General features: G+C 42.9%; 1 protein-coding gene across 2 annotated transcripts; it reads left to right on the forward strand.

The window, feature by feature from the left end:
• MRM1 (mitochondrial rRNA methyltransferase 1) lies at positions 1–25,957 on the forward strand. Of its 2 annotated transcripts, XM_033922851.1 has the most exons (5): positions 1–1,074; positions 1,566–1,659; positions 19,975–20,095; positions 23,484–23,603; positions 25,358–25,957. In XM_033922851.1, exons 1-5 carry the CDS (start codon positions 305–307, stop codon positions 25,396–25,398), a joined length of 1,146 nt encoding a protein of 381 aa, XP_033778742.1. In that variant the 5' UTR covers positions 1–304; the 3' UTR covers positions 25,399–25,957. The 2 variants fall into 2 exon arrangements, with proteins under 2 accessions (XP_033778742.1, XP_033778743.1); XM_033922852.1 differs by lacking the exons at positions 19,975–20,095; positions 25,358–25,957 and having other exon boundaries at positions 23,484–23,596.

The raw sequence follows: 25,957 nt of genomic DNA on the forward strand, positions 1-25,957 counted from the left end.
TGCTTCACGGGCAGGAGGCGGCCTGTGCTGACGCGCATGCGCGTCGTTACTTTTTGGCGCGGGAAGGAGCGGCCGCGTTCAAGAGAGAGACAGAGGTAAACACGGAGAGGAGAGGAGGCTAAGGTGGGAAACCGCTCCAGCTTGGCAGTGTCTTTTTCTGTCAGTCCAGCGCTGGAGTGCACGCGGGTGCCGTCTCTAGCAAAGCTGTCAGAAAAGCTTGCCTGTCGGGGTCCTGGTGCCTCTCCCCTCCCCCACCCCAGTGGAAAAAAAGCATATCGTAGCCTACAAGAGGGAAGAAAGCGAAATGACGTGTGCGGGGGCTTTGCGGAATTGGCCGTCCTGTATCTGGAATAACACATTTGGTTCTCACCCGATCCGACGGTTGTGCGTGAAAGAGAAGCTGCCGCGGATCCAGAGGGACACCGGAGATCCCGAGCGGCTACAGCGCCCAAGAAGGTCGCCGGCACCCGAACCCCGGCACACCGAGAGAACCGGCAGTGCATCGGGCCTTAAGCTTAGGCATTCACACAGGCTGCTGAAAGGGACGGGGGGAAATTACAGAGGAAACAGTGCAGAGTTTAGGTATCTGAGGGATGATGACTTTGTTAAGAAAGGAAGCGAGGTTTGTAAGGAGAAAGCCATAGCGGAAAAGAGCAAAAACTCGGAGATTCTTTTTGGCATTGCTCCCTGTTACGCGGCTCTCATGCAATCCAGAAGAACCTTTCTAAAATTCTTCCTTAACTCCACTCGGGACCGACGGAGACCAGAAGTGGAAGCTGCCTATCAGAGAGCCCAGGTCTGTAACATACCTGTGCAGCTCGTTTCGAGGAAAATGTTGGACGCCCTCTGTAAGGGCCGCGTCCATCAGGGACTCTGCTTAGAAGCTAGCCCCTTGCATTATCTGACCTTAGAAGACACTCTAGATTCTGAAATTCCGAATGAAATGTGCCTAAATCAGCGACGACGCTTGTGGTTGGTGCTGGATGGTCTTCAAGATCCCATGAACCTGGGAGCAGTCCTCCGTTCTGCATATTTTCTGGGCGTAGATAAAGTGGTCATTAGCCAAGAAAACAGGTATATATTGTTCAGTTTCTCTCATGGTCAAATAACTAAATGAGCTGATCTCTAAGATGGGGAGAGTCTACAGATAATTCTTAACTTACAACAGTTACAAATTTAAGAATTGTCAAGACTGGGTCAGACGTTCCCTGGTATTTTGACCTTAAAAAGGGCAAATAGTGCAGGACTTGTGTGACATTCATCTCTTCTCCCCTCCCCATTTCCAGTAACCATATCTTTGGGATGCATGTGACTTGAGGTGAAATTTCTGACTCTTGTGTCTGACTTATTTTCCATGAATATTTTTGATTATATCCTGGGATTTCACTATCTAAGCTGACAAATAATTTTGCTGTGTAATCCTGCTATCTGGTAATTTCCCTGAGTATGGCATAGTTCTTGTACATTTAACATGTATTGTTCATTTAACATGTATTGTTTCTTTTTATATGATCATTGTCTTTTTTTTTTTTTTTTTTTTTTTTTTTGCTATTATGATTTTGTAGTTGCCCCCTGACCCCAGTAGTCAGTAAGGCTAGTTCTGGAGCCATGGAGGTTATGGAGGTTTACAGCACTTCCAGTCTCCAGGAGTTCCTGAAAGTAAGAGCCCTCCTGCAGCATTTACCTAAATGTTTTGCCATATGAAGTAATGTGTTTTTGTTTCTAGTGAGCAAATACTGGTTTATTTCAAGTGCCACTGTGAACCTGCAAGATGTAGTAGAGCAAATTGACAAACTAAAGATTAACAAAGCATGAGGCTTAGATGGTACACACTCTGGATTTCTGAAAAAACTTAAATTGAAATATATTTGTAATAAGTTGTGAATCATTAAAATCAGCTGTGGTACCTGAGGACAACCAGTGTGATGCCAACCATTAAAAAGGGCTCCTGAGTTGATCTGGGAAACTATACAGATGAGCTTCATGTCAGTGCCAGGCAGATGAGTAGAAGCTGTTATGAAAATAATTACTGGCTGCATAAACAGGCTTTGCTCAGTGGGGCAGAACCAATTGATGTAGTGTATTTGGAATTTCAGAAGCCATTTGACAGTCCTTCATAAAAGTCCTGATTAGATCCACCAAAATGTTTCAATTTTGGCTGAAAACTGAATTGGCGGCCAAAATTTGTTGCTTGGTTTCATACAGAACTGAAACTAAAATAGGTTGCTGCTGTCCCGAATCAGCACTACAGCATGGAACGGGCACTGTCTTTTCTCCATCTCAAACAAATAGGACCTCTCCTCCTGGGTCTACCTTTAAAACACTGGTGGTCTTGTGGCATAGTTGGGGCAAGAGCAATCCATAGTCGTTTCTTCCTGTGCCATCTCCATTGTCAGAATGGTTGCCATGATCTCTAGCAGCAGTCATTCTGAGATTGGAGCTGGAACGAGCAGGATGTGGCAGCCATTTTGATAGCATGGGAAGGAGCAACTGGGGATTGCTCCTACTCCAACTATTCCACTAAATCATCAGTGATTGAATATGGATGGGCTCTGGGAGGGGAACTACTTCTGTTTGGAGAGGGGAGGGAGTTGCAGAGATCTGAGTCTCGAAAGAGAGTGATGAGTTAGCTATCTGTAAATTTAGTTACAAAATTATTCAAAGTTGTTAAATCAAGAATGGCATGGGACCTGATGAAAATGATAGACTGAGTATCTAAATAGAAGATGAAAGTTAAAGTGGACAAGCGCAGAGTGATAGGGAAAAAATAATTCTAACATGTAGCCACCATCTAAGAGAAGGATCTTAACATCATTATGGAGAATACTTTGAAAGCCTTGGCTCACTGTGTGATGACAGTTAGAAAAAGCAAATAGAATGTTTTGAACTATATATAAAGGGATGAAGAATATTATGCCTCTTTATTAGTCCATACTTTGAATTCATTCTGCAGTTCTGGTCATCCCATGTCAAAAAGATATAGCCTAATTTTATAAGAAGTGACAGATGAGGTTGACAAATATGATAAAGAAGAAAGGCTAAACTGGATAGAGGTCTGTAAAATCATGAATGGCATGAAAAAGGTAAATAGGTGAACAATTTCTGCCTAAGAATAGATGACAGTCTACAAAGCTATTAGTTTCCATGTTTAAAAGAAATCTGAAAAAACTAAATGCCCTGTGGAATTTGTCACTGTAAGATATGGTCTAGGCAGTTCAATAAGTAAGTAATCTATTCCTTAGATCCTGCCCATTGTGATGTAGGTTAGCCACTGTCAGAGACAGGGTGCTGGATTTGATGGATCTTTAGTCTGACCCAGTATGACACATTATATCTTCTGAAGGGTTGTCTGTCTTACTTAATCTCCTCATAGCAATCTAATGAACATATTCACAAAATAAGCCTATTAAGCAGCAGGGCTGTGAAGTTAATACAGCAGATCTTCATCCCTGACTTCTTCTATGTATAGTAAATCTAAGATAAATTTGGTTAACTATAGAAGCATATACGGTTGAGTCACATTATTATGATCACTTGTTAATATCCAGAATGACCTCCTATGGCAGCCAGATGCCTTGGGAGTGACTCGGTAAGATGCTGGGTATCTAACCATGCAGACTGCAGTGCGTCCGACAGTTGCTGACGGGTATGTGGTGGTGAATCTAGTCGTCGAACATGTTGATCGAGGTGTTCCCAGATGTGCTTGATTGGGTTAAGATCTGGGTAATTCAGAGGCCAGGGAAGTAGTTGAAAGTCTTGGTCGTACTCTGGTTTGTTTGTTTTTTTAATTATAATTTTGAATACTTACAATATCCAATAATTCAAAAGGAAATCTCTCAAACAATACATAATCATTCATACATACATAATTCCTTTTCAAGACCACATTATGGGGAAACTTGTTACAATTTCTAAACAAACAAATTTTCAAGAAAAGATAAAGGACAATAATTCTTAGTTCATCCCATCGAACCTTGAATCATTCCTTACTTAATTAGGATACAAATTTTATCCTCTTTTTTTCTCAAGTAATGAAACAAATAATTTTTGTTCTCTCATAACTAAAAATTGTTGTAATTGAATGGGGTCCCAAAAAACATACTCAATATCCTGCAACTTTACCAAACATTTACAAGGAAATTTCAGGTAAAAAGATGCCTCTAGAGCCAAAACTCTAACCTTTAACTCAGAAACTCTTTCCTTCTAAATTGAGTGGCTCTAGAGATATCTGGAAAAATCCTAATCAGATCTCCACAAAATTTCATTAACCTGTTTTTAAAATAAAGTTTCATTATTAAAGTTATGGAAACTCAATGTAATACACTTCAAGCTGTCTCGGTATCTGCTGTTAAAGATTCCACAGTGATACATTCTAAAATAGAATTTTTGGAAAATATGAATAGAGCGAAAAATCTCCGCTTAGTCAATTTCCCAGTAACTCATTTATTGTCACCTGAAATTTTATTAAGGGAGGTTTTTAAAGAAGTGCTGGGATTGGCTAATGCGGAGAATTTTCCAATAAATAACTATTATTATATCCCTAAAAAAAAAAATAGAATCTGCCCAGGAGATGGACCAGTTGGTCCGACAGAAGTAAATTTGACTGAATTTTTGGAAGATACTCAGGATGTGATCCAGAGTCGGTCCACTCTGGTGATAACATGCATGAGTGAGATAGATAAGATGTTAATAATGGTCGTACTCTGTGATTCACTCATGAACAATTCTGGTGGTATGACATCACATTGTCCTATTGAAAGAATCCATCGGCCATAGGGAAGACCGTCAACATGTACGGCAAGGATGGAGAGATACCCATATCGTTTGAGAGTGCCTTCCATAGGTATCAAGGGACCCAGACCATACCAAGAAAACATTCCCCAGACCATAACGCTGATGCCACCAGCTTGTGTATGTTCAATAATGGTTGCTGGGTGTTTATTCTTGCCTGACATGCCAACGTCCATCCATTCGTTGGAGCTCAAAATGTGCAAGTTTAATGCTCAAAATGTGCAAGTTTAATTTTGGTACTCCTGTGCAAATTGCAGCCGTTTTTTTTGCAATAAACCCTTGTGAGCATGGATGCTGTCACCAGCCGTCTGCTCTGGAGTCCCATTTGCAACAGGGTTCACTGCACAGTCATTTTGGACACACATCTGGGAGCCCCCTGGTTCGTTTAGATGGTGAGTTGCTCCACAGTAGCATGACAATCGTCCTGCACAAATCTGCAAAGCCGACATTCACCTCTTGTCTCGATGGCTCATGCTGGCCCACAGTTGCTACGTCGGGTTGTTGAAAAGGTTCCATTCATCAACTCATGGTACACTTTAGCCACATCAGCCCGTGACCAGTTCACAAACTCTGCCATTTCCGAAATGCTGCTGCCCTTGGCTCGGTAGCCAATGATCATGCCTTTCTCAATGTCTAATAAATCATGCTTTTTCCCCATGACAACTATGGTTGCTATATTGACAACATGCTGACATCCCACCTTATATAACCACAAAATCTGCGCGCGATACATGCATTCATTCATTGGATTTGTGTCCCTGATGTCATAGGTAGGCGGTGGTCATAATGTGACTCAACCATGTAGAATATTTCTTTATATACAAAGTTAGGACTGATATACCACAAAATAACCTTACAAAAAAATGTGTAAAATAAAAAAAATTCCAATATTATACAGTAAATTTATTTTGAAGCTGGAGTTAATTGGTCCATTTTTTTCTGACTCTGACTTCACCCAGAATTGCTTCTGACTCCACAGCCATGTAGGTAGTTGTATTTTCTTTTCTTTTTTTTTTGTACTTCATTTTCTTTTTTTAAATGCTGCTGTATTTTCTACACATGCCAAAGAGCTTGCAAAATGGTTTTGATTAAAAAGCTGTTTCCCCATGTTTGCCACATTAGGGCAGCATTGCACAACTTTCTGAAGAACTTCACATTTTTGAGCTGTGCAGAAGCACATCTTTAAAAAGAGGGGGAAAAAGAGAGAGAGAGAAGGAATGTGATGGACCGCTCTTGTTTAACTGGTCTACATTTATTTTTATGTAGGATTTGTATAACCATACACTTTACGGCATAATATACTACTTGGTGTCGTACCTTTTTATGCATTTGTTTTTTAGGTATCAGTCTTTGTGAAACGTTTTTAAGCAGAATATATGAGGGATTATCAAAAGACGAGCAGGTAGTATATACTCGCATATGTCATTCACGGAACCTGATATGGATGGTGTACTGTCACTTTAAATCTTTAAAAACTGCTGATACTGCATGTGTGCTGGTGCCTTCTCTCCTGACGTTGGCTCTGGGACCATCAGTTCTCAGTTTTCTGCGGAGCTGAAAAGCTGTTCCTTAGGGTTTCTCTAAGTGTGTCAAACTAGTGTATTTTTTTTGTGCCTTTCCATTTCTTACAAGGGAAAATTAAGAGAATAGTAGAAAAGGGAGAAAAAGAAGGTTTTCTAACTGAGAGATACCCGATATTAATTAATGAAAATCCTATTACCCCTTTATTTTATACCCTCCCAAAGATTCATAAGTACAAAAGAAATCCTCTAGGGTGACCTATAATGTCCTTGAGGGGCTCTGTTGGCCACACTCATGTTTTGTAGACCACTTCCTGAACCCTATTGCTGTAGAGGCTCCTTCACATATTTGTGACACAGGGCATGTTTTGAACATTCTAGTGGAGATTTAAGAGGATGAATTTCCCTTCATTATGGTTAGTTTTGAATTGGTATCCCTTTACACCTCTATACCCCAGGATGAGACAATAGACATCATTAAACAATCTTTGGAGAACAGAATAAGACCACACCAAATCCCCACAGAATTTCTTATGCAACTTACAATAATGGCAATGGAAGAAAATTTCTTTCTATATAAAGATCACTATTATATTCAGAAAGTAGGAGTTGCTTTGGGAGCTACCTTCGCCCCTTCCATTGCAAATATCTATATGGCAAGATTTGAGGAACATTGGATAAATAATTCTCCTGTTTCACAATTTATATATCTTTGGCGAAGATATATTGATGATATTCTAATGATGTGGAAAGGTCCTGAAGATAAGTTGGATTTATTTCTCCAATGGCTGAACTCATGTGATGACAATTTTTCAGATCTAGCAATTATGCAATGGGAGAAGGCATTCAGTACAGATGTATACGTGAAAGAAACAAATAGAAATACCCTTTTGGCATATGAGAGCAGTCATCCTAGGAAATTAAAATATAGCTTGCCATATTCTCAATTTATTAGATTGAGAAGAAACTGTTCTGTTTTAGGTAAGTTTAAGATCCAAGCCAAGAAATTATAAAAGAAGTTGTATGATAGGGGATACCCGAAAACAGTTATTAAAAAAAAGCTTTCAAAAGAGCCAGGTACTGTAGCAGGGAATGGCTGTTAACCAAAAAACAACCTAAAAATGAAGGTCAAAAGAAGGTCACTTGTACGCTCAGAGTGGAATGATAGTGAATATTCTGAGGAAATATTGGAAGTTCATTACTCTACATCCAGCCTTTTCTAATAAAGAGTTGAGGATAGCCTTTTCAAGGGACAAAAATTTAAAAGAATTACTGAATAGAGGAGACAATCAAGTCCATCAAAAAAAAGGGTGACAAGAGGTTTTTATAAATGTTTATCATAGCATTTGTGCAGTATGCTGGCAAACAAAAGAATTTGTAAATCCGAGTGATCAAAAGAAATATACAATAAATCACCATTTGAATTGTAAATCTGAATTTATTGTATATATAATTATCCCAGGACAAGCATGCAGCATATTCTCAACAGTGAGTGACGTCACTGACGGAGCCCTGCAGCGGACAGCCTCGAAAGCAGACTTGCTTGAAGATCTTTGTAAGAGTTTCCGAGTGCTGCACTGCGCATGCGCGAGTGCCTTCCCGCCCGAGTTAGGGCGCACATCTCCTGCGAGGTACCTTAGTTCAAAGTTTTCCGCGGAGCTGAGAAGTCTTCTTCACTTCAGCTCTGCAGCCTTCGTTGCCTTCTCTCACTGCAGCTTTCTTATTTTTTGTTAGTTGCTGTGTTCGCGTTTCTTTTAATCTTTCTTTTCTAAAACAAACAAAAAAACTTTTTGTTTTTTTTTTTTACTTTCTTCCGGCCAAGGGCCTTTTGGCCTAAGACTGGCTGCTTACCTCGTACGTTACGTTGGCCTTTATTTTTTCTATGTCCCGGGTTCAAAAAGTGTAGCCAGTGAGCCAAGGCCATCTCAATAAGCGATCCTCCTAGGCGGTGTATTGCTTGACTGGGTCCTGAGCATTGCCCCGACGCCTGTTCACGCTGACCCTTCAACCTCGAGCCCTTCGCAGACGTCGTGCCAAGCTGCTTCAACTATTTGGCACCATAGAACCATCTGCTGAGAGGTCTTGACCTCGGCTTCGGGGACGGCCTCGACTTCCAAGACCTCGACCCTGACACCCCCATCTGCCTCCACCGAGGCCTCGACCGCGACACCTCGAAGGCCTCGTCGGCAGTTCCTCAGAAGTCTTCCTCGGTGGGTAAGTCTCCTGTCTCTCCTTTAGGTACCACTCCTAAGAAGCCTCCAGAGTCTCAGGCATCCCAGGCCTGTCCGTGGTCCTGCCAGCCTCTTCGAGACCTCCAGCTAAGCGTGCCTCCAAGCATCGGGAATACTCATCCTTGAGGTCGCCCTCTTTGGAGCGCACTGCTGCACCTTCAAGATCCTTTTGTCTCTGTGCCCATGTTCGAGGACATGTTGAAAGCCATTCTGACCACTCAGATTTCCTCGGTCGTGGCTCAGCTCCTCCCAGCCTCGACCCTGCTTCCTACAAGCCAGCCTGAGCGGCAGTTGAGACCCCTGTGGAAGCACCTCGAGGCAAGCCTCGGAAGTCTCGATGTTTCTCATCCAGTGACTCTTCGCCTACTCCTCAGACACAGTCTCCTCAGCCTCGATCGAGGCATCGCTCGAGGCATTCGAAGCATCTCACTTCCAAGCTCAGTCAGGAGACTTTTCTACAGCAGAAACCCTCTCCTCATCCGGATACTGAGTCTTCTATGCCTAGTTTATCAAAGGCTACCAAGACTTCTACTAAATCTAAACATAAGTCTCCCAAGGCTATTACACCGGCTGCTTCTCCTCGCAGTCCATCAAGGTCGAAGACTCCTCCATCGAGACCAACTCCGAGGGAGCCTTCTCCTCCTGCCTCGACCCTCTCTGTTCCTCGAACCCTGGGAACTTCACCATCGAGGTCTTTGAAGCGCAAGCATTCTCTAACTCCTCCTGTTGCGGGTAGTGGAGCTTCTTCAATCACTGTGCGCCTGGATTCTGAGCCTCCTCAGTATTCCAGAAGGCTTCTTCTTCCTAATCGATGGTTCCTAAGTCTCGCACTCCTTCTCCTGAAAGTGCCTCGACCTCGAAGTCTGCTTCTTTTGCTAGATTTGTCTTTGACATGGGGAAAGCTCTTCAGCTGGAGCTCCACTCTGATTCCAAGTACACCCTGAATACTTGGCCAAGGAGACCTTGAGGCTTCCTATGACTCCAGTTTTAAAGCAAACTTTCTTCAGGAATATGGAAACTCCTTATTCCATTACCGCCATTCCATCCAAGCTGGAATCTAGGTATCGCACAGTACCCTGCAAAGGCTTTGAGAAATCTCAATTGTCCCACCAGTCCTTGGTTGTGGAATCTTCTTTAAAGAAAGCTCAACCATCTAAGCTCTACGCTGCGGTCTCTCCAGGCAGAGAGGGCCGTACCATGGACAAGTTTGGCCGCAGGCTATATCAGAATTCCATGATGGCTAACAGAATTCTAAATTACAACTACACTGTCACTGCTTATTTTAACAATTTCCTCAAATTGATGCCTAAGTTCTACCCAGCTCTTGAGGAGCAGTGTCTCTAGAATTCAAACAGATTATCAGAACTCTGTCTCAACTTCGACTCTTCATGCTGCAAGCCACATACGATGCCTTTGAGCTTTCTTCCAGGGTCTCTTCTTTTGCAGTAGCCATGCGTCGCCTAGCTTGGCTTCGCATTGTTGATATGGATCCCAATTTGCAAGACCGTCTAGCCAACTTTCCTTGCCAGGGAAATGAACTCTTTGATGATTCTATTGAAGCTGCTACAAAGCGTCTCTCTGAACATGAGCACTCTTTTGCTTCCTTGCTCCGGCCGAAGCCTAAGACTCCTCCTGCTCGGCCTTACAAACAACCACCACATCGTTATCCTCAAAAAACGATACCAGCTTTCTCCAGGCCTCCGCCTAGAAGGCCTCCACAGCAGCAACGACAGCAGAAAGCTCAGACTCCTGCTGCAGCTAAACCAGCTCAGTCTTTTTGACATTCCCAGTCTGAGCATACCAACCTCCCTTCATCAGACTTCTCTTCTGCCAATAGGAGGTCGTCTTCACCATTTTTATCACCAGTGGGAGATGATCACCTCAGATCTCTGGGTTCTCACCATCCTTCGGGAGGGAAACTCACTTCACTTTCTTCAGGTGCCTCCAGATCACCCTCCAAGAGAGTGTCCTTCAAATTTGTTGCAACTTCCCCTTCTTCAGGAAGCTCAGGCTCTTCTTCGCCTTCGAGCTGTCGAGGAAATTCTCTTAAACCAACGGGACATGGGCTTTTACTCCCGTTATTTTCTAGTCTCAAAGAAGACGGGGGATTTGTGACCCATTCTGGACCTCAGAGCCCTCAACAAATTTCTAGTCAAAGAGAAGTTTTGGATGCTTTCTTTACCAACCTTATATTCCCTGATGGATCAGGGAGATTGGCTATGCTCTCTGGATCTCAAAGAGACTTGTACTCGTATCCCGATTCATCCAGCCTCTCGCAAATATCTTCGATTCCGGGTGGGGAATCTTCATCTACAATACAGAGTTCTTCCTTTCGGCTTCTCCTCATCCCCCAGAGTCTTCACGAAGTGTCTGGTGGTGGTGGCTGCAGCCCTCCGCGCCCAGGGTCTTCAAGTTTTTCCACAACTAGACGACTGGTTTATCAAGGCCCCCTCTCAATAAGGGGTTATTGCAGCGACCCAACAGACTATTATGTTCCTCCAATGTCTGGGGTTCGAAGTCAACTTTCCAAAATCCCAGTTGACCCCATCTCAGTCTCTTTAGTTCATTGGGACTACTCTGGACACTGTCCAACTCAGAGCGTTTCTACCTCCACCTCATTCGCCTTTGTCATCAAGTGTCTCATCACATCAATTTCAGCAAAACAAATGATGGTTCTGCTCGGTCACATGGCTTCTACAGTTCACGTGACACCTTTTGCCAGACTTCACCTTCGCATACCTCAGTGGACCCTGGCATCTCAGTGGCAACAAGCTACCGATCCACTTTCTCAACAAATTACAGTAACTCCTTTGTTGAAGCAGTCTCTCCCCTGGTGGATGCTCTTTTCCAATCTTTCCAGAGGTTTGCTGTTCCACACTCTCCTTCATCAGAAGGTTCCCACAACAGACTCGTCAACCTATGCATGGGGAGCCCATCTAGACGGTCTCCATACCCAAGGTCATTGGTCTCCTGTGGACCGTCTTTGTTACATCAATCTGTTGGAACTCAAAGCGATTTTCAATGCTCTCAAAGCTTTTCAACACCTTCTTCACGACCAGGTAGTCCTTGTCCGGACAGACAACTAAGTCGCCATGTACTATGTCAACAAACAGGGAGGTACGGGATCTCACTCCCTTTGCCAAGAAGCTCCAAAACTGTGGGATTGGGTAATCCGTCACAACATCTCTCTCAGAGCTGTCTACATTCAAGGTCAGAAAAACTGCCTGGCGGATAAATTGAGTCGTCTTCTGCAACCACACGAATGGACGCTCAATTCTCGCCTCTATGTCAGGTGTTTGCTTGCTGGGGGACTCCTCAAATAGACCTCTTTGCCTCCCCCCTCAACAACAAGCTGCCTCAGTTCTGCTCTTGAATATACTCTCCCCAGCGTCTCGAGGCAGATGCTTTCCTCCTGGATTGGACGGGTCAGTTTCTCTATGCCTTCCCTCCATTCCCTCTGATTCTCAAGACTCTTGTCAAACTCAAGACAGAACATGCCACCATGATTCTGATAGCTCCTCAGTGGCCCAGACAACCGTGGTACTCCCTTCTACTTCAACTCAGCACCAGGGAACCTCTGCTTCTCCCAGTTTTTCCCTCTCTGCTTACTCAGAGTCAAGGGTCTACACTTAACAGCTTGGTACCTTTCAACCTAATAGACTCTCTACAGTTCTTTCAGTCTGTACAGGATATTTTGGTAGCTTCCAAAAAGCTGTCCACTAGGCAGTGTTACAGCCAGAAATGGACTAGATTTTCTGCTTGGTGTTCTACTCGCCATATGGAGCCACTGTCTACAGCCTTGGCTTCTGTTTTGGATTATTTACTTCACTTATCACAATCTGGACTCCAGTCTACATCTATCCGAGTCCATCTCAGTGCAATTGCTGCTTTTCATCAGCCTCTTGATGGGAAACCTCTGTCTGCACACCCTGTGGTTTCCTGCTTTATGAAAGGACTTTTTAATGTAAAGCTACCACTAAAACCACCTCCAGTGGTCTGGGATCTCAATGTTGTCTTGGCTCAATTGATGAAGCCTCCATTTGAACCAATTGATAAGGCTCATCTCAAGTACCTTACTTGGAAAGTAGTTTTCCTGATTGCCCTCATGTCTGCTCAAAGAGTCAGTGAGTTACAAGCTTTGGTTGCGGATCCACCTTTCACAGTTTTCCACCATGACAAAGTGGTCCTCCGAACTCATCCCAAATTCTTGTCTAAAATTGTGTCAGAATTTCACATCAATCAATCTATTGTTCTTCCAGTATTTTTTTCCAAAGCCTCATTCTCACCCTGGAGAAGTGGCTCTCCATACTTTGGACTGCAAGCGTGCCTTGGCTTTCTACTTATAACGCACTCAACCTCACAGAACAGCCCCACAACTTTTCATTTCCTTCGATCCAAATAAGTTGGGGCATCCTGTCTCAAAGCGAACCATCTCCAACTGGATGGCTGCTTGCATCTCTTTCTGCTATGCTCAGGCTAGTCTCCCTCTGCAGGGTCGAGTCACGGGCCACAGAGTTAGAGCAATGGCGGCGTCTGTAACTTTCCGCAGATCAACTCCTATTGAGGAAATCTGCAAGGCTGCCACTTGGTCCTCGGTTCATACATTCACCTCTCATTACTATCTGGATAATTAATGAAAAACTTAAACAGATTCATCTATGGCTGGACCAAAACAGATTGTCCTTAAACATTAATAAAACCAACACTTTACTCTTTCCCTGGAAAGAAAATCATAAAATAGCGGTTTCTATTAATATACAAGGAGTTACGCTCGAACAAGTAAATAAAATCCGGATACTAGGTATCATTTTAGATGAAAATCTTACTTATCATGACCACATTAGCTACGTGGTCAAGAATACTTTCTACAGGTTACGTCAAATCCGCTCTATTTCAAAATTCCTCTGTCCCAAATCTTTAAATACAGTGGTGCCTCACACAACGAACTTAATTTGTTCCAGGAGCAAGTTTGTTATGCGAAAAGTTCGTTATGTGAAACGCGTTTTCCCATAACAATACATGTTAAAAAAAATAATTCGTTCTGCAGCATAAAATATGCTAAGATGACATAAAAAAAGATAAATTTTTTGTTATTATGTTTATTTAGATACATCTAAAAACATAATTGTTTTTTAAAACAACACACATTTTTTAAATTTAAAGACAGACTAAGTAGAGTCTAATTTTACAGTGAGAGAGGGCAGAGTCTCAGCGGCAAAAACTGGGACTTACCTGTTCATTTTTTTTTTCGTGGCTTATTTTTGGTTGGCCCGGTGGTTTTCATGTTCTGTGGTGTTAGTTTTTTCTCTTTTTCGGTGCAGTAACATGGCAGCAGAGGTGGTTAAAAGTTGTTTCCGGTGTGGGAAGCGGCAAACACCATCGGGGTTATGCGCTGCAGGGTATGTGGATGCTTCGGGGGAAGATGTAGTAATGGCGCCGGTTGAGTTTGCATTTTCCCGCCCGAATGATGTGCATTCAGTTTCGCTGGCTCTCTCAGTGGATGCAGCCGCATCGGCGGTGCAGGACCCACAGCTGCTTGATACCGTGCTTCTTTCCCTGCTGACATCACTTTCTCTTCTCGGCGGGGTGTCGGCTGTAGTGCCAGTGCTTGTTTCAGCGATAAAGGCCGGTCAGAGGGCAGTTGTTTCAGCAAGGCAGATCTCTGCTCTACTGGCGGGGCAGCTCACAGTCCCAGCATTTGCGCGAGAGTAGCTCCGCCCTCCCCAACGCATCAGCAGTAGGCGCCGGGCCCCTGCGAGCCGACGGTCCGCCACTGCACAGGGAGCCAGGCGGAGAGAGGGCAGTTAAGCGCAGTGCCTGTGCGGAAGGATGCAGCTCGGGCGACTTCGTTGTGTGAAACGAAGTTCGTTGTGGGAAGCAAGACCTGAAGTTCGTTGTGCGCAGCGTTCGCTGTGCGAGGCGTCCGTTATGCGAGGCACCACTGTACATTAATTCATTCATTGATTATTTCAAAAATTGACTACTGTAATGCTTTATTCAAAGGAATGGCCCAAAAAGAAATTAGAAGATTACAAATTATCCAAAACACTTCCATCAAATTAATTATGGGGGCCAAAAAGTTTGATCATGTCACCCCGCTACTTCAAAAGGCACATTGGCTCCCTGTGGCACACCGCATTCTTTATAAATTATCTTTACTCACCTTTAAATCATTGCTATACAAAACTCCATCATTTATTTACAAAGTTTTAATTCCATATTCTTCTCAAAAAACTTTAAGATCGAATGAACAACTTTTATTGGTTATTCCTACCCTTAAAATGATTAATACACGAAGGCAATATATTTTTACCGTTACAGCACCACAAACTTGGAACTCTCTCCCACTTTACTTAAGACAGGAGAAAAATTTTGATAAGTTTAAAAGCCAACTTAAGAGCTTTCTTTTTAAAGACGCTTTCAATATCTAATTGAAATGCCAATTGCTCTTTATAACTGCCGTTCATTTTGTTCAATTGTGTATTTTACTCCCAATAAACTATTTCGTTTTCCCTTTCCCTTTGTATATTACCCTTAAATGTTCTTCCTTACCTATCATAAAATGTATTTCGCTCCCTTCTATCCTAGTGTTTCCTGTTGTAATTGGTCTATTTTTAAAAGATTTTTATATTTTTTATATATTCTTGTTATTGTTTACCTTATATTTATAGTTTATGTACATCGCTTAGTAACTGTGATAGGCGATCAATCAAATAACGAATAAACTTGAAACTTGAAACTTGGATACTTTCTCCGGAAGGGATGGCCATTTTGACCAATCTGTTTTGCAAAATCTCTTTTCTTAACTTGCCAACTCTCCCTCCATCCCATTATGCTTAGCTTGGAGGTCACCCACTGTTGAGAATATGCTACCTGCTTATCCTGGGATAAAGCACAGTTACTTACCGTAACAGTTGTTATCCAGGGACAACAGGCAGATATTCTCACAACCCACCCTCCTCCCTTGGTTGGCTTCTTAGCTAGGTATCTGAACTGAGGTACCTCACAGGAGACGCGCACCCTAACTTGGGCAGGAAGGCACTCACGCATGCGCAGTGCAGCACTCGGAAGCTCTTACAAAGATCTTCAAGCAAGTCTGCTTTCAAGGCTTTCCGCTGCGGGGCTCCATCAGTGACATCACCACTATTGAGAATATCTGCCTGCTGTCCCTGGATAACAACTGTTACAGTAAGTAACTGTGCTCTATATGTCCCTGTAACAAAATTTACGTGGGAATGTCCAGAAGAGTATTTAGGAAGAGAATGCTAAAGCATAAATCCAGCATTAAATGTAAGAAAATCACAGAACCATTAATAATACCGTATTTTCACGTAGATAACGCGCACCCGTGTAAAACGCGCACACAGGTATAGCACGCGAAAAACACAAATTTATGTACAGAAATTTTTATATACCGCGCACACCCGTTTACCACGCATGCTGCCCGACACTCCTTTCGCCTGCCCCGACTCTCCTCTGGCCACCCCGACTCTCCTTTCGCCCGCCCCAACTCTCCTCTCCCCCTTGAAGTCCTGTCCCCACACTGAAAGCCTGATGCCCCCCCCGACGTCTGATTCACCCCCCCCCCCCCCCCCGCAGGACCGCTCGCACCCCCACCCCGAAGGACCGCTCGCACCCCCACAGCCTCCCGACCCCCCCATCATGTAGAAGCTTCTACCGGTGTCCTGCTGCTTCCTCTTGGCGGTCCAGACTCCCCGACACGATCAGGGCATGAGGGAGCTCAAGCCCTCTTGCCCCAGCCAACCGCGGCACCCCCGACACGATCGGGGCAAGAGGGAGCTCAAGCCCTCTTGCCCCGCCGACTAGAGCAGGGGTGCCCAACTGCTTCCCTTCCCTTCTCACCGCTGCCATAGGGGAACAGGCCGGCACCATGCTCTTTGATCTCCCTGCTTCTCTCGCCGCCCGACCTCAATTCTGACGTCGAGAGGACGTTCTGGCTAGTCAACCGCTGCCTGGCTGCCCGGAACGTCCTTTCCGACGTTAGAATTGACGTCGGGCGGCGAGAGTTGGTCGGCCCCGTGGAGATCTCAGCCTGTTCCCGATGGTGGCAGCAGCCTATTCCCCGGTGGCGGTGGCATGGGGGAGGGCAGGAAGGAAGAAAGAAAGAAGGGGGGGCAGGGAGCCAGAAGGAAAAAAGAAAGAAGGGGGGGGGGACAGGGAGCCAGAAGGAAAAAAGAAAGAAGGGGGGGGGGACAAGGAGCCAGAAACAAAGCAAAAAATGGGACAAGGAATCAGAGAAAGACAGACATAGAAAAAGAAAGAAAAAGTTGGGGGAGGGAATGAGGTCTGGAGGAGAGGAAGCATACAGAAGGCTGAAAGAAGATAAGAAATATTGGATGCACAGTCGGAAGAATAAAGTGCAACCAGAGACTGATGAAATTACCAAACAAAGGTAGGAAAATGATTTTATTTTCAATTTAGTAATAGAAATGTGCCAGTTTTGAGAAAGAAAAGATATTAAACTTTAAATGTGAGTGCTGCAGAAAAAATAGAGTTCTTGGAGGGCCGCAGAAAAAATAGTTAATGTCTTATTAAAGAAATGACAATTTTGCATAAGGTAAAACTGTTAAAGGAAAGTTTTATAAACTATAAAGAGTTTAACCTCATGCAAAATTGTCATTTCTTTAATAAGACATTAACTATTTTTTTCTGCGGCCCTCCAAGTACCTACAAATCCAAAATGTGGCCCCGCAAAGGGTTTGAGTTTGAGACCACTGGTATAGATAGAGGGTTACTATACAGGTCCTGGACCTGATGGGCCACTGCGTGAGCGGACTGCTGGGCATGATGGACCTCTGGTCTGACCCAGCAGAAGCACGGCTTATGTTCTTATGTACATCATGGTAGAAATGGAGTCAGAGAAATTTTTCAAAGAGACAAGTTTTGACTTCCTAAAAGTTTGGTAAGAAAGAGCGTTTGAGATAAAGTTGGTTAAACATTTATTCCATTTGCTTGCTTGGAATGATAATGTTCTATTAAAGAATCTCTCGTAGATACAGCCCTTCAAGGATGGGAAAGCGAACAAGTAGGCACTACGTGTACAAGATGTGCCTGGAAAGTCAAATTGATGAGATAGATTGGGGATGACTCTTATGGTTTTGAAGCAAAGGCAAGCAAACTTAAAAATAACCCTTGCTTCCATGGGCAGCCAGTGTAGTTTTTTTGTAATAATGGAACACTGTATTACTTATGAGCATAAGTTCGAAGATCTTAAATGTCTAGCCATAGATCAAGTGGAGGTGAATGTAAGGAGTGGAAATAGAAAAAGGAAATTACTCCAAAAAGAAACCATATATGTTACAAACTGTAGATCCGAAGGATTTAAATACATACATAGATTGTAAACCCTTTTTATGAATCAGGTTTCTGTTTATTAATAAAGAAATGTAAGTGAGATATGTTTAAAAGAAGTTCTTTTAAGATCGTAAAATAGGGAATGAAATCCCATTGGATTGTTAGTGTGTGCTATGGGCATGCATCGATTTGAAGCTTTATACGCATGTGAGTTGGTAAGAACGCAAGCAAGCACTAATCGAAAGCTTGAATAGAGGAAGGACGTGCATTTAAGTAAGGACTAAAAAGAAACTTTATAGTATTGTCTGTCATGTGTAAAATGGTTTTATTGTAGGCGGTTTAAATTAGGATAAAAGAAAATTTTTTTTTCCCGAATGAGAAATGGCGATAGCTTGGTAAAGTAATAGTGTTAACGAGAAGTAAGTTCAAATAAACGCCACCACCATATTTGATCATTGATAGAATGTGGATTGAACCCTGGAGACCAGTAAAGTCATCCTTAAATTGAGAAAGAGTTTTTTAACCATAGCATGCTTTAATTAGAGTATTCTTTAGAGGGTACTAACCCCCTCTTCTATAAAGCCGCGCTAGTGGCTGCTGTGTGGCAAGAGCCCTGAAGCCCTTTAAATCTCTATGGACTTCGGAGCCGTTACCACGCGGTGGCTGCTAGCGTGGCTTTGTAGAAGAAGGGGGTATCTGTTGGAAATGGGAAAAGACGTTAAAACCTATGATTTATATGGGTTTGTTTTCTAATAAGTAAATGGAGAATCCTTAGTATGAATGGTATGTAGAATTAGAGTGGTATTAATTTGGGATCATTTAATGTATTTGTGTTAATTACAGATTGAGAAAATAAATTATAAAAATAAAAAGATTTGGTGAAGGATTTATTTAAGTTTTAGAGAGAATATTGTATATAAAAGTGGTATTTATCAGTGTAATATGTAATTAACCTTCAAGTTTCAAGATGGAATGTTAAAGTAACTTTAAATTATTTATTGTAAAAAAAAAAAAGCAGGCAGTCCGATGAACCCTTGAAAAAGCCATTAATTGGCAAAACGGGAGCCGTTGGGCTATTTGGATATCTGCAATCTTAAAAAAGCTAAGTGAAATCTTTCTGCCGTGTGTGTATGTACGTGTGTGTGTATGTGTATATATATATATATATATATATATATATATATATAATGATTGATGAAATAATAGGCAGTTAATAAGCATTGATTGCAGGAAGGAGGAGGAATAATGGGTCGATGATTAAACACTTGCAACCTGACAAGCTTGGAATAAAGAGAAAAATTCTTAAATCTAAATGGGTTTCTGAGACCCTTACCTCTTTATTCATTGGAGATACCTCATAGTGGGATTACATTTATGTTTGGGTTTCAACGTATCCTCAACGATGACACCTAGATCCTTTTCCTGGGCAGTAACTCCTAATGTGGGATCCAGCACATGCGCGGTATGGGTGATCTTAAAGATTTAAAGTGACAGTACACTTTTTTTAACTGTCCACGGTGGGTTCTGTGGATGACATCACCCATATGTGAGAATATCTGCCTGCTGTTTTTTTGAATAACACCTACAATATGCGAGAGTGTTTATTTATTTATTTAGTTGTACTTGATATTGGAAAAGGTATTTGTGTACAAAAAAACAACATAAACAGTTCCATCATAGACAAATTGATACACATATACAAGCAATAAAAACACTTTCCTTTTTTTAAAGATCTGTGAATAACTTACATGAAATTTAAGGGAGAACAGGAGAATAGGAAATGTTATGCAAAAAAAGATTGTAAGAAAAGATGCCTCTTGAGTCCTTTTTTACATTCCTGTAACGTAGGGAGATTCTTGATGTGAAGAGGGAGTAACTATGCTTGACCTACTAGCCTATTCAGATCCATAAAGAGCAATGGGCTTCATTGTGAGGAGAACAGTAGGTAGCTTCTCCCGTCCAAGGAACTGAAAGGCAGTTCTGGGAATTGAATCTGTCTCCTCCCATAAAACAGAACCCAGCATTGTCAGGATTTCTTTAAGCTAATCTTGATTTATATAAGTTGCATGTGTGTATTATCTACAACTACCGTATATATTTATATGTCTTTTTTTCAGGCTAAAATAAAACAGGGCTGGCAGGTTATAGGAACTACTGGAAAATCTGACACAGTGGTTGATGTTCCTGTTATCAGCTGCTCAGAATTTCTGTGGGAGGAGCCTACAGTGTTAGTTGTGGGTATGTGTTGTGCTTTTTCATCACATGGTTTTTTCAGGAAGAATGGAGGACACTTGCAAGACACTTTACGCATCAATAATGTTCCCTTTGTAAGCTGTTTATGTTTAGCAGAGATTTGTGAATGTGCAGTTTTAAATCGCTGGCCCCTCTCTGTGCATTCATTGGTTTACAGACACCCAGTTTTTACCCTTCAGAAAGCAGTTACAGGTGTATTTATTCTAAAGGCATCCTGTAGTAATTGAGAAGTACTGTATTAGAGTGCTTAAAGCAGTAAAGGCTTACTGAATAGAAGTATTACTTGATGGTGAATGCTTTTATATACTTGTTTTTGGTTTTGTATGATCGAGTTTGTGTTACCATATAAACCAGCTTTGGGGGTACTTGAGCACCCCTAATATTTGACAAATCTATTGACTGTATCTAGGAAGGAGTGATTTCCATTCTGTTTAGCACCCCTATTCATTTTGTTAATTTAGTTCCTTTGTGTATTATTATTTCTTTTATCGTTTCTACAGATAATGATACTGTTTGTTAATGTCTTCCTGTGCTTGTCTTGTTGAAACATGTATAGCATTTGTTAAATATTTATGCATGTAAATTTGTAAGCTGCATAGTTATTATGCGGTATATAAATTTTAAATAAATAAATTTGGGGAGAGTGTGGGAAGAGTGGTTAAAGCTACAGCCTCAGCACCTTGGGGTTGTGGGTTCAAACCCACGCTGCTCCTTGTGACCCTGGGCAAGTCACTTAAACCCCCCCATTGCCCCACGTACATTAGCTAGATTGTGAACCCACTGGGACGGACAGGGAAAAATGCTTGAGTACCTGAATGAATTCATGTAAACCGTTCTGAGATTTCCTTGGAGAACGGTATAGAAAATCAGAATAAATAAATAAATTTAGAAAATCAGAATAAATAAATAAATTTTTATTTCTGTGTGTGTTTTATGTATATTTGCTCTTAAATTGTGTATGGTTTATTTGTAACCCACCCTCTTACTCTCCTGTCTTCATCCCTTCCACTCCGATTTCCTGTCCTTTAAGATTGAGAATCACCATCCTGAATCAGATAACCAACTTAAGAACATAAGAACATAAGCAGTGCCTCTGCTGGGTCAGACCAGAGGTCCATTCCGCCCAGCAGTCCGCCCCCGCGGCGGCCCAACAGGTCATTTCAAACACACTTTCTTACCAAACTTTCAGGAAGTCACTTAAAACTTAATTCTTTGACAAATTTCTCTGGCTCCACTTCTGCAGTGATGCATTCCTAAAACACTCCTAGATAAACTTGATTAATCTTAACATGCTAATGTAATTTTGAAAGTTTTGGATAGGTTCCTAGAAGATAAGGGAATTGAGGGGTATAGATAGGAGTAAAGGTAGGTTATAGGAATAGTCAGGGACCACTGCACAGGTGATAGGCCTGATGGGCCGCCACGGGAGCGGACCGCTAGGCGGGATGGACCTCTGGTCTGACCCAGCGGAGGCAACTTCTTATGTTCTTATACAGTCTCTTCCTCTGTAAACCGCTCTGAACTATTTGTGGTATTACGGTATATAAAAATAAAGTTATTATTAAAGGGTCCCATCAAGCCTGATATCTTGTTTCCATCAGTGGCAAATCCAGGTCACAAATAACTGGCAGGATCCCACAAGTGGCAAGTTTTGATGCTGCTTACCTCAAGTCGTCTTTAATCAGTTTACTAGTCTTTAAGCCCGTTACATTAACAGGTGCTAAAATAGATGTCTGCCTGTGTTTCTTTATCTCTCTCTCCTTGGCCGCTGTCTGTGTCCTTCTGTCTTCCTTCCCCCCCTCTAGCAAAGCTGTCTGTCCCCAGCACACACCTCCCCCCAAAACAGCCCCCTTTCCCTCTCCCTGTCTCTCCATGGCCCTCTTCTGTCTTCCCCCCCCCCCGAGCAAAGCTGTTTGCCCCAAGCACACCCCTCCCCCCAAAGCAGCCCCCTTTCCCTGTCTCTCCATGGCCCCTTCTGTCTCCCCCCCCCGAGCAAGGCTGTTTGCCCCAAGCACACCCCTCCCCCCCAAAGCAGCCCCCTTTCCCTCTCCCTGTCTCTCCATGGCCCCTTCTGTCTTCTCCCCAGAGCAAAGCTGTCTGTCCCCAGCACCCCCCCCCAAAGCAGCCCCCTTTCCCTGGCCCCCTGTATTGATCCCCTTCTTACACTCCCTCCATCCCGGCGTCTTTTGGCCTGCTCCTCTTCAAAGCAGCCTGCGATCGTGGTGGCCGGCTTTAGCGAACCTCGCAGGCCGCTCTCCAACTTGGTAGCACCTTCCCTCTGACGCGATCCCGTGCATCAGAGGGAACGTGCTACTGAGGTTGGAGAGCGGCCTGCGAGGTTCTTTAAAGCCAGCCATGATCGCAGGCTGCTCTGAAGAGGAGGATCAGCGGCGGCAGTGGTGAGCGAGGGCGGGAGGTGTGTTCCCTGCCGAGGACGCGGGCAGGGGGAGAGCTTGCCTGCGCTTCCGATTGGTGAGTGAGGGCAGGAGGAGGGGAGTGGCCAGAATGTTCCCTGCTGCCAGGTTCTAAAATGCAACTCTGATAAAATGTTGTAAATCCGCGTGTCATCTTGGATCTTAATTAATTGATGTGAACCGCCTAGAACTCCTTGGGTATGGTGGTATACAAGAATAAAATTATTATTATTATTATTAAAATGGAACATGGCCACGGATCACACACCACAGCGGCAGGGATCACGCTGTTTTAACAGTGCATGCGCCGATAAGGTTTTATTATATAGGATGGATTTCCCTCTAGGAACTTATCAAAACCTTTTTAAAGCCCTGCTTGCTAACTAATTTTACCATATTCTCTGGCAACGTATTCCAGAGCTTTCACTCTCTGTACTCCTTTCAACCAAAATGGTAGGAAGAGAGCAGTCTCTTCCTGGCCTTTCATCCACTGTCAGTATTTGATTTTATTTCACCCATTTTTCTGCCCTTACTGTCCCCTCTGTAGGTTTGCATCCTAAGTGTCTGCTCCTCTTACCCACCTCATGTTATAGCCCTGGCATTATCTCATTTAACACAGTGTCTTAGTGCCATCGTGTGGTGGAAATAGGCAAGACAGTTTGAAAGTATTTTCCAAAAGAGTTATGTATTGGAAAACTTTCCCTCACTGTTCTAATTTAACGCAAAGCTTAAAAGCCACTGAAAGATGATATATAATGAGTTGTGCTGCTGGTCTGGTAGGAGTTGCCTCCTGTAGGTGATAGGTGAACCTGTGGGTGCTATGATAGGCCTCAAATGTCTTGCAAATACCGAAACCCTGTCCAAGATCCAGCTATAAGCTGATATGGACTGGCCTAGTATTCTTTGGGAGTCTTTACCTGTCCCAGTAATTTTCACTTTTTTGTTTAACTGATTGATAGGAAACGAGGGACGTGGCCTTTCCCCTGAGACAAGAAGCCTGTGTCGATATCTGCTCACCATCCCACCGGGAAGAGAGGTGCATGTAACGATGGAGTCCTTAAATGTGTCTGTGGCTACTGGTAAAGATCACTTCTACATACACACAATGGTAGTATCATAGGCAGATAGTTCCATCAGTGTCATAAGGGGTTTGCATCCATCTCATATGTCCGGGCAGAATCATTAGCGCCTTGCCTATCCCAGGCGGATGATGTTTTCTCTGCAGTAGGGTTCTGCACTAGAGAATGACTTGGGGGATAAAGTTCATCCCTTTCCTTGAAAGCTTTGACACCATCCTCAGCCTGTTTCTGCAAACTCAAACTCCACTGCACTAGTTCCATCATTTTTTATAAAAGTCGAACATTTGCTTTTTACAAATGGAACTTTGTACTGTTGCGGGAGTGGAGTGAGGATGGAGTTTGAGAGGTTTTTTGGGGAGGAGAGAGAAGTGATGGGGATAAACTTTGTTCCTGTGCCATTCTCTGTATGTGTCTCTTTGTAGAGTCCCCTATTTAATTTTATTTCTTATATACTCCCTGCAAGCCCAGAAAGCTATCAACGTGCTCCATGTTCAGGTGCAGTAGATCTGTTTCTGTCCCTGGAGGGCTCACAGTCTAGGGTCCGATGCTCGGAACCTAATTTTGGTGTTGGAGCTGAATAACACAGGACTAATGCTGGCACCAATCTGCGCAAAATGCTTAAGATGGCTTTAGCACAGGAAACAGCATGCATGCCAAAGATGACCGCAGATTGTATTTAAATGTAATAAAATGGATGTAAATGAAGTCATTTGCTAAAAAATGCGTGCAAATCTGAGGAAAGCAAAAGTGAGCGTGCACATTGGCTTTTGTTTTCTGTGCTTAAATATAAGCCTTACTAGGGTTACCAGACGTCCGGATTTCTCCAGACATGTACTCCTTTTGAGGATATGTCCGGGGATCCGGACGGCTTTTCAAAACCCGGCACTTTGTCCAGGTTTTGAAAAGCTTCTGGCATTTGTGCATGCGTGGATGCAACGCGGTGGCGTCATGCGCCACACCATTGCATGTGCGAATGCCGTCCGATGTTGCTCGTTCAGGGTGTGGGGTGGGCCTGGGAGTGGGGCCATGGATCCGGATTTTCCATTTGGAAAATCTGGTAACCCTAAGCCTTAAAAAGCTTGTAATTTTTTTTTTTTTTCCACTTTTCACTTGAATAAAAGGTGAAGAACAACAACGCCGTTGCGTGCTTTGCTTTTTTGGTTTGCCTGGCGCACGCACACAAGAATTGCACTTACTGTGAAATTGTCAGTGTGTGTGCCAAGCATGTTCTTCCTCTTGCTTTCACTTTTTACACTGCACATTTAAATTGATTGCCATTAGCTTTGAGCATTGGAGGGCTATGTTTCTGCGCTGTTCCCGCGGTATGGGACCAATGCTGTTCACTTCTGCTTTGAGCATTAAGGCCTAGGTTTGTACCTGTGACTCGCTCCTGGAGTTGCAGTGGGATTTGAGTTGAGCTCCCCTGGTTCTCAGGTGCCTCCTCTAAACATCAACTTATTCCTAATAAACACTAGGGCCCTTTTTACTAATACATTTACACGTACTAATGCTTGTTAATGCATGCTATTTGCCTCCACATCTTGTAGGAGCAAAATAGGCCAGAGCAGCATGGAGCTTGCTTTAAATGTGACTAAAAGGGACCTTTAGATTTCAAGACTTGACAATGAAGCTGTTAATAAAATAACTGTTATGCATGGAGAGAGGTGAAAAGTTCACAAATGCATTGACAATATTATTCAGATATAAAAAAAGTGGAGCTTCTGTTAACTGGTTTCTCTTTTAACTGTATGCAGGAATACTTTTGCATCAAATCTGCAGCCAGAAAATCAAATAATGATGTCTGTTTCTTCATGTGGACTTCAGGTCATGAAGTGGATTGGGCTAAGAGTTGGTGCCTTTTTACTAGGAAGACAGGTACTGTTTTAGACGCACTATCCACAGACTGAGAGACAAAGTCAACATTAAATATTTGGCAGTTTCAGAATGGAGGAACCACAACACACTCCCCAGCTGAAAGAACTGAGACTTGAATTTGAGCCTGTGCAGGGCAACGGGAGAAGCGATGGATGTACTTGCACCTTCCTACCTACAATTCAGGAAATCGCTAAAGACATACAGATTCCTTCTATAATCCCAAATATTAAACTCAATAAGATTACAATTCATGATGCAACTGCCGTGTATTTAATCTTATTGTAAGCTGTAATAAATCCTTTGGGTATAAGAAACGGTATGGTATGGAAGATTGTTTCCAGCCAGGATGAGTGAGAATCGCCACCAGGAAGAGGAACCAGAAAGCTGTGGCGAGCTTTTATGTGAGGATTGTTTCTGTCTATAATTTGTAGAACTATGATTTTTGGTTAACAAAATAAACAGAAATTGTTTGGCTCTGA

This window comes from Geotrypetes seraphini, chromosome 15 (genome assembly GCF_902459505.1).
Source record: "Geotrypetes seraphini chromosome 15, aGeoSer1.1, whole genome shotgun sequence".
Taxonomy (NCBI): domain Eukaryota; kingdom Metazoa; phylum Chordata; class Amphibia; order Gymnophiona; family Dermophiidae; genus Geotrypetes; species Geotrypetes seraphini.